The 9,492-nt window shown below is 37.8% G+C and overlaps 1 protein-coding gene across 1 annotated transcript in view; it reads left to right on the forward strand.

Annotated features, from left to right (window-relative positions):
- Positions 1 to 8,975, forward strand: part of PRDM6 (PR/SET domain 6) — an 84,402-nt gene extending 75,427 nt beyond the window's left edge. Inside the window, exons 6-7 of the mRNA XM_065406992.1 lie at positions 836 to 1,012; positions 8,861 to 8,975. Of these exons, the coding sequence (XP_065263064.1) occupies positions 836 to 1,012; positions 8,861 to 8,975 (292 nt within the window). The remainder of the gene's footprint in view (positions 1 to 835; positions 1,013 to 8,860) is intronic.
- Positions 8,976 to 9,492: the final 517 nt, after the last annotated feature.

A 9,492-nucleotide genomic window follows, 5' to 3' on the forward strand; every position in this document is an offset into this window, starting at 1 on the left:
CTCTCAGCCTCTTCTTTCTACTTGAGTTTGTAATGATGATGTTATAATTCTGAACTTGTGGCATCACAATCAGTTCACTGCAAGAAATTAAGATGTCACAAAAACAGAATTATGATTTCATTTCAGGATCACACAAAAGGAAAATCCAGGCCAGGATGGAAAAACCTATTAATTAAATGCAAATGTCTTCAATAGCAGCAAGAATACAGAAAAATAATAGGAAAAGCAAAAGCTTGTGATTGTTTCCTAAATTTGTCTCATTGTGAAAGTTCCTCTTTAAAGAGCTGGAATTTTTGGAGTGTACAAGGGATTAGAAAAAAAATATTTTCAAATGGTCATAGAAACCAATCTGGGATATACCAGTGACAAGTACAGGTAAAATTTTTAGCTAAGACTGCACTAATGCTGGAGAGGAATAGGACTTCCTGAGTCTGCTAGCATAGGGCTCAAATCCCTATGTTAGAGGGAGTTTTCATTGAATAAGGAATACGGTATTGGGCCCTTAGTTTGAGGAAACTAAAAAGTCAGACATATAATCGAATCCAGGTTTTGTGTATACCTGAAGAATACTTTATGATTATATTGGGGGTTTTGTAGGGGCCTTGTAGGATCTCTGGCAGTTTCTGTACATGGATTCTGTCCTCTAAATTTGCATAGTGATTCATGGGGGATGGGGGGCTTGCATGGCTCCTACTATAGATCCAGAGATTCACATCCAGACTCCTCTTTGAAAACTAAGAAATTAATTTGAAAAAATTAGTTTGCACCACCCAAGTTGTTTTCTGTTTGCTGAAATAGAAAGTAGTGATCATGTGGTGTTTCTATTGTTTTGCAGACCCTATCAGTGTGGCCACTGCTCCCAATCCTTCTCCCAACCTTCAGAACTAAGGAACCACGTAGTCACCCATTCCAGTGACAGACCTTTCAAGTGCGGCTATTGCGGCCGTGCCTTTGCTGGTGCTACAACACTCAACAATCATATCCGGACACATACGGGGGAAAAACCCTTTAAGTAAGTAACTGAAGCTACCAATGTTGATCAACAGTGAGCAGAGAGGGAAAGGCATAGCAGTTGTCCACCCATAACAGCCCATGGGAGAGCTTCTTTTGAAAGACAAGGTCAAGATTCCAGACAGACTCATTAGCAGTGTGACTGAAATCAGAATCAAACCAGGCATGTATGCAGATACCTAATACATGTATGGCCCAGAGCAAATGCCTGTCATCCAATCAAAACTTGATTGTTTTAATTTAAATAGCAGTTTAACAATTGTCTCTCAATTAGAGAACCTTAGTTGAAAATGTCTGACAAACTGAAGAGGATGGGTCGAGACTGTGCTGTAACAGGCATAATATGGTTCATCGCTGTTTTGTCAATACACTGAAGTAGCTCATATACCAGTTAATTTGTAACTGTTAATCTCATACAGAGAAAAATAGACTCAGGACCATTGGAAAAATACTATGTGTATCCCATGACATGACTCTAGTAAACTCATAAAAATAATTTGCAAATGCAGTGGCCATCCAAGTGAGCAGAGAAAATCAGCTGTCAGTCAAGGTGGTTTTCAATTTGCTGGAAACTTTGAATATAGTTCAACAAAATCCTTGATACAAACAGTCTGAATTCAAACGTTCCTTGGGTGTTTGGAAACAAACCTTGTTTCAGATTTTTTAATCTCACTGTCTCTATAATGGGCCAATCCCAAACCTGAAATCAGAATACACCCAAACTTGGTAGGGTTGGAAATCTAAATTTGAATTTTTGTGGCTTGGGCCCATCTTTATTTGCAAGTGCATTCTTAGGACAAGTGGTTACCTGTTGTTGTAACTGTCTCTGCAGTTCTAGTGATTTACATGTAGTCATACCTTTAGTGCAGGTTTCAATGTACATGTACACAGTGAGACCTTTATTATCTACATTTCATGAAGGACTTCTTTAAGAGGTATAAGTTCAGATACAAGAGGGGATTTAACAAGATCTGCAGGCTTCTGCACTTTTGAGGTAGTACAGAAATCACTTATCTACCTTACCTAGTTATTCATTTAAAATAAAACCCAACACTCAGCCAAGCCACAGAAATTTGTTGTTTGTTTGTGTATTTGAGAGGCTGGTGCACAGCTGGTTAATGTAGGTTCTACTTCATGCAGATAAAGGACTCTGCTCTGACCAACTCCTTACTTAATCTAGGAGGCTCTTATAGAAGAAAATGTGCATTAGTAAAAAGTCTCTCTCTCTTAGCTGAATTGAGAGACATGGATTCATATAATTTTCTGCCTGGAACCAATACCTCCCTGGGAAAAAATAACCAAACCATTCTTTTCTGTAAAATACCTGATCTTCTTCACCTGGGGATGAGGAAATAAGGAGTTGAAGGGAGAGAGTGTCTTTCCCAGTTCACTACGTGCCCTCACTCAACATGATTTTTCTTTTCCTGTATTTTATGCCTGCCTAATGTAAGAGAGCTTCTGTCAATCACTGAACCCCCTCATAGCAAGATTCCATCAGAGTTGCCCAGCCTCCATATATGGCCACAAGAGAAGCATGGCCTCCATGTATGTGTGTGCTGGGGAATGGAAGGACAAGAATAAGAATTCTGGGCACATCCCATACAGTAGATTTTGGGGACCAGGAATAGAAAATAGGACAGCTTTGTGGGTGTCAAGTCATGGAATCCTGCAGCCTCAACAATGACCCCCACAGAGCCAGTATCTTGAGTGAACAGAGCCCATAGAAAGAGAGCCAAAAATAGTGCTGGCCATTAGATTGATTTTTATCTAGTTGCTGTGTAAATAGATTTTAGTAATTAATTGATGAGGTTTCCAGGTCAAAGTGGAAAATAGATTTCTTTTAATGTTAAGGTGTTACTTATGTGTAACCTTGTTGACTCCACTTAATTTTTTTCCTTAACATCCTGTTTTTGTCATGTTTCCAATAGAGCTGTTATTTTGCCCCATTTACAATCATTAATTTTCCCCCCTTTGGTCAGGTGATTTTTTTTCTTTTCCATAATGTTCTTTGTGACACCACAATCTCATTCTTGAAAGAAAGTGTTTAGTTGAGTACTATGTAATTAACAGATATTCTGGGGTGTTGTTTTGTTTTTTGTTTCTTTTGTTGCTCATGTTAAGACATACATTTACTTGACAATATAGTTCTGCCATTTCTTAAAGGTGAACTGCAGAGTAGCGAAATATATAAATAAATGTGTGTGTATGCACACATGTGTACACCCTTAACTGCTTCCTTACGATGGATAAGAACAACATTGTACAATTATCTTAGGGTTTTTTTAACCTGCTTAATACAGAAACATCAGTTCTAATTTCTCTGTTTTTTGCTGAAGGTCTTTACAAGAGCTTTGGAGGACCCTGAATAGTGATGTCACATGGAGCTAAACTGGAGCTCCAACTCTCCCTGTCCCCAGATGTCAGAGGAGGGGATCCATATTCTTATATGCTGATCCTGCAAGCTTCTCCACAAGTGCAGACCCCCGCACTCATGCGGACCAGCATGCAGGAGGGTGGGCATTAGATTATCCAGAAATCGGTTTACCCTCCCCCTCAGTTGAGGGGAGAGACAGAGCTGCAGCTTATGTACCTCACAGAGGTTTTATGAGGATAAATACATTAAAAAGATTATCAATTACTTTGAGATCTACTGATGAAAAGGGCTATCTAAAAGATCGGTACTATTATTGTTTTTGTGTATCACCACCATTCAGATCCTTCCAGGTTGCTGCCAAATCTTCCACCAGAAGAAGTAATTGAGGGCTTGATACTAAAGTTAAAACAAACATAAAAAACAAAAGGAAAAAACCCCAAACACATTCTGAGGCCATTTTAAAATATCAAGGAGTAGTACATGGTTCAAAGACAATTTTTGTGGTTTTGCTTCACAATGTACTTTAAAAATATATATATTTGCAAAGGGGATTTGAGCATATGCTTACTTAAACAGTGCAAAACTAAAAAGTCCGTTGGTTTAAACTCTCCCTACTCCTAAAGGACAGACAATCATGGCAATGTAGACAGAATTTAACGTGTTCTGGCTGAATAGGCTTTGGGCATATTCTTGGAATTAACAAAAGAGATAATTGACATATGTTCAGAAAGTTGCTGGTATTCCGGTATTTTTTTAATTTTTAGGACTAAGTTACAGAACATTTTTGATTAAAATTTGAACTAAATTATTTTAAAAATATCATGGATGTAATTTTAAAAGTGGTTTATGTGCAATTTCACAGCTGAAATGTGCACACAAGTAACATGCATGTACAGTTAATGTGATTACATGCGCAAACCAACTAACGCTCACGTAAAGGGCCAGTTAAGCATTTAACTAGCCTTTTATGCAATATTGGCCTAATATACACAGAATCACAGTGATTATGCACATAGATTAGTTATACAACTTCATGCACTTTTTTGCATGTAAAGTTGTGTGCTCACAATTTTGAAAAAGACAAATATTTTAAAATCCCTTCACAATTTGTTTAAAAATTATTATTAAAGGGGTAGTCTGTGATTGGTTCGGTGTGGGAGAAGGTTCTTTTGCTGCAAGGTCTAGCGGTATGTGTGAGTGAGAATTTTCTATTTGCATTTCCCTATCGATTAAAAAAAAGCTAAGTGAGGTTATGTGTAATCAAAGCCCTCGCTACATTGTCTGGGCAGCAGGTCCAGTTGGAAGGGATTTCTTTTTGTCGTCACAAGCTATGAACTGAGCCTCATCATTGTAATGTTTTATGTATTCTTATCTCACTGAAGTCTCCACTATGGCTCTTAATCTGGAACGAAGTTCTCAACCATATTAAAAGGTGGGAAAAAACAGAAAATTATTGACCAAGCCACTATCTTACGTTCTACTCCCACAGTCTCTTCCAGTTCAGTGACACTAGCTAAAGATGAGTTAAAGGAACGTGATGTTGCTGCTGTGACAACCACTAACAGTGACAGGGTACTGTGCAGCGAACTAGGAGAACAGTGACATGGGCACTATCTAGCCAAACAGTACTTCCTGAAAAACCACCATGATGTCAATGCTGTTTGAGACCCTTAGAAAACCAGCCATACTATTGAGCAAAGCGAAAGTATGTACACTTTCTTCTTTCTCCTCCCCACCCCCTTAATCAAACTAGTAAAAGAGAGAGAGAGATGTGCTGTGGATAAGGCAAGAGCTTGCTACATCTTGCATATGGTGCCATTGAATATTATGGTATAACAGCTGTCCAATTTCATTCAAAACAACGATCCCTTCAAAATATGAAAAATAACAAGGATCCAGTTTTCAGTAATGGCCTCTAACTCGGTGGCACAGTTTTAAATCATTCCTGTGCATGGGCCTGACATGGGGCCTAGGGACCACTTAAGTGCCACAAAGGGCTCTCAAAGAGCTTATATGGAATTTTAGTACACGGCTCTTTTGTTGGCCTTCTGCTCAGGGGTAAATGAAACCCACAATGCATTTTAGAAATAAATATTAGTGGTTGTACAGAACATCTGTCCCCTCTGATTGCACCTTCGTAGCAGGTAGTAGGAAGAATAACTACTAATAGTTACAGCCACATTATGTAATAACAAACCTTCACCTTCAAAAATAAAGATTGTGTTGAGGCTGGTCTGAAAAATCTCGCCTAAAATCTCAGAGAGAATCAGGATGGGTTATGATCTATGTGTTAACCCTTGTGAGTGATCACTGTTGAGCTGAACTATTGTCTGTCTTTCTGCAATAACTTTAAGGAACACGTTTGCTTCCACATATACTAGATGCCGGCCGCCTTCCCCGCCAATTATCAGTTTACTTAACTAGTGCACAATATTAAACACTTGTGGCTCAATATATGCATGTATCTGTCTTTGTTGGTCCATTTGAAGAATACAGCATACTACACCAGTTACTTTACAGAGAGTATGTGGGGAAGGACAGCCATTACAGAAAAAACCCACAGCACAATCTTGGAAACATTATTTCCTATACACTGTCCACTTTCTGTTTTTCTTTCCTTCTACTTTATCCTAAGACTGTGATACTGATGGTTGTGATGGCCCACCTCATCTGTTCATATCTGGATATTTACTTACAGCTTGATCCTCCAGTGTGCTGAGCAACCTAGCCCCAAACCAGCAAAACACTTGAATGTGTGTTTAATTTGAAGCATTTCAAACTAAGCATGTGCATAGCCCCATTGTTTTTAATGGGATTTAAGCATGAGTTTAAGGTTTTTGCTGAATAGGGATCGGATTACATATGCACATAAAGTGCTTTGTTGTATACCAGGCCTTAAAGATGATCAGCCACACATACAAAATTAACATTTGTAAACAAACTGGTTCACTAAATATTTTTATATTGAAGTGATTTCTTTCCTTCTTTCCTGGTCCACATTTTTAGCAATGGACTTTTAACTTTTCAAACTGCTTTCAAGACAGTTATACCAAAAATTATTTAGGCACCTAAACAAGTAGCATGATTTTCAAAAATTATGTGTACCCTCAGCTCCTATCAACTATAGTGGGATTTCTGGTTTATTCAACATCTCTGCAAATCAAGCCACATTTTGTGTGTCCAAATATTAATTTAGAAGCCTAATTTTACAGGCCCATGCTTGAAAAATCTTAGCCTACATATATCATATATGGAATATGTAGGTAAACACTGCTGTGTAGATCTACATAGGTCTGTATTGATCTAGAATGTGTGTACAGCATAATACAAACATATACCTATAATACACACACACACACCGAGTCATATATCAAATAACAAAATGCAAAGTTGAGGAAATTGCAGTGACTCGTATAGCCTAAACTAATCCTGGCACCAAAACTGATTCCAGTTCCTTCATGATTTTTTATATATAAGAATATAATTTGCAAGTTTGTCAAGTAATGAAAAGTAGTATATTTTGACATACTAATCCGGTAACTAATCAGTTTTCTAATAAACAATCAGCAATACACTAATGTGTCATCAGCACTTCAGGAGCTCTGGAGAGAGGATGATCTGCACATAGACGTTAATGAATACACCAAAAATCATTAGGCAATCAATACTTCTGAGTTATTTTCATTGAGCTGATAATGTATCAGACCTAACGCTGACATTTTACATTTGTCAAGATCACAGTGCAGTTTTTAACAGTAGAACAGGCTGCTAAAAATATTCCCAGAAAGACAATCAAAGAAACACAATGTACGGATGTTGATGTTCTATGCTGGTACAATAGCTCAGATGAATGAATAATATCTGTGCCCTGGGTTCCTAAACATTTTTTTAAAATTACTAACATGTAGAACATACCATAATTATGAATATACCTTCTTACTCTTTTTGTAAATGGCAAATCCTGTAATAAATCAGCTTCAGTAATTTATATCGGTGGCTCTCAACCTTTCTGGACTACTATTCCGCTTTCAGGAGTCCGATTTGTCTTGAGTACCCCCAAGTTTCACCTCACTTAAAAACTACTTGCTTACAGAATTAGACATAAAAATACAAAAGTGTCACAGCACATTATTACTGAAAAATTGCTTATGTTCTCATTTTTACCATATCATTATAAAATAAATCAATTGGAATATAAATATTGTACTTATATTTCAGTGTACAGTATATAGAGCAGTATAAACAAGTTATTGTCTGAGTGAAATTTTAGTTTGTACTGACTTTGCTAGTGCTTTTTATGTAGCCTGTTGTAAAACTAGGCAAATATCTAGATAAGTTGATGTACCCCCAGAAGACCTCTGCATAGCCCCACGGGCATATGTACCTCTGGTTGTGAACCACTGATTTATATCACTGAAGAGAGAAAGATGGATACAAGGTAACAGGCCATTGTTTTCCTCACTTTTTGAAGCTGGGGAATTAATTCATTATAGTGATGCTTTTACTGATGAAGATAAAACATCACACAGCTCCATTAAATTAATGGTGGCTTTATGAGTGAGCGCCTTACAGTGAAAAAATCTGCTGTATTCCTAGCTCATTGTACAATTATATCTAGCATTCTCAGTGCTAATTAAGAGGACACAAAATGTAAAGAAGTTGATATTAGATACACAAGGGATTCTCTTTTACTAGAAGGCCAGATGACTCATTCTGAACTAGAGAAACCCCTTTTCTTTTCCCTCAAATTTCATATCTTAATTCTCTGATTATTTTGCCACAGATTGTAGTTCACTGGAGAGGGGGGAAGGGTAATGAAAAGACTTAAAAGACAACGAAACACACACTGCTGATTAAGAATTCTTCTCTCCCCCTCCCCCCAACTATATCAAATGCTGTGGATGTTTTCAGACAATTGATTAACCAAGCACTAGTCCTACCAGATTGTTTAAAGTAAACCCAACTATATAGTAATAGATAAATACAGAGTTTTTCTCTTGTTATTACACTAAGCAATTATTGCTCTACAGCTTCTCTTCTTCCAATAGGTGAATTTCTGATTTTTAAATTAGCAGAAGGTGAAATTCTATTTGTCATCAATTTTTCCTCAGGGGTTATAGAGCAGAAAACTGCAGCCAAGCTGCTGCTTTGATGGCTCACTCCTAAAAATCTCTTTTTGTTCTTTATCTATTTGAACTGACAGTGATCAGAGCTACAGCAGGACAGGCCTCTCTGGAGAAATCACCTTCCCCCTGTCTATTGACAGATTCCTCTGTTCTGAATCAGACAGGCCTTGTCCCATCATAGGCATCAAGGCCTTGGAAGTAGCCACCAATTAAACCTCTTGAGCCAGTAAAATCTGAAGCCACTTTTGAGTGTCTGTTCTGATTAGACAGGATGAGACAAAGCCCATCACTCCCCGCCTCCCCGCAAGAGCAGCTCCCCAGTCTCAATTTTCTCTCTTGCCTTCACCAGGTGCGAGAGGTGTGAGAGGAGCTTCACACAAGCCACCCAGCTGAGTCGACACCAGAGGATGCCCAATGAGTGCAAGCCAATAACAGAGAGCACAGAATCAATTGAAGTGGATTAACTGATTGACTGGTTGGAATTAAACTGCAAGGAAAGTCATGATTAAATGTCACGGACACTTAAGCAAAACCAAAGATTTCCTCTGAGCAACTTTCAATCAGTCCCAGAAAACCAAAAGCAGTAATAAAATAAGTAAGATGTTAAAAGATATTGATCCTGGCATGGAAGTAAGACCAGGAAAGAGATTATTTATTTATGACTAGGGATGAGACTTATTTCAATGGACAAATAACCTGGGGCTGCTAACATTTCAAGTCCCACCATGTATTGCTTTATTTCTAAAAGCATTTATAATTGTTATTTAATACCAAAGCGAGGAATCTCAAGGGTTCTTCTGCCTATAGTTATGACTGCGAATGCACATGGACTTGTTTATTGTTGCACCTTTTTTTGGAGCATGATTCAAAGGACCCAGAAATAGTCCTTATATTTGGTTGGATTGGTCTTGACATAGCTATAATAGAAATTCTTGTGTCTGAATGGTGCAATGGAAAGTGATCTAGAACCATATCTGAATC

The sequence above is a fragment of the Emys orbicularis genome, chromosome 6 (genome assembly GCF_028017835.1).
Source record: "Emys orbicularis isolate rEmyOrb1 chromosome 6, rEmyOrb1.hap1, whole genome shotgun sequence".
NCBI classification, from domain to species: domain Eukaryota; kingdom Metazoa; phylum Chordata; order Testudines; family Emydidae; genus Emys; species Emys orbicularis.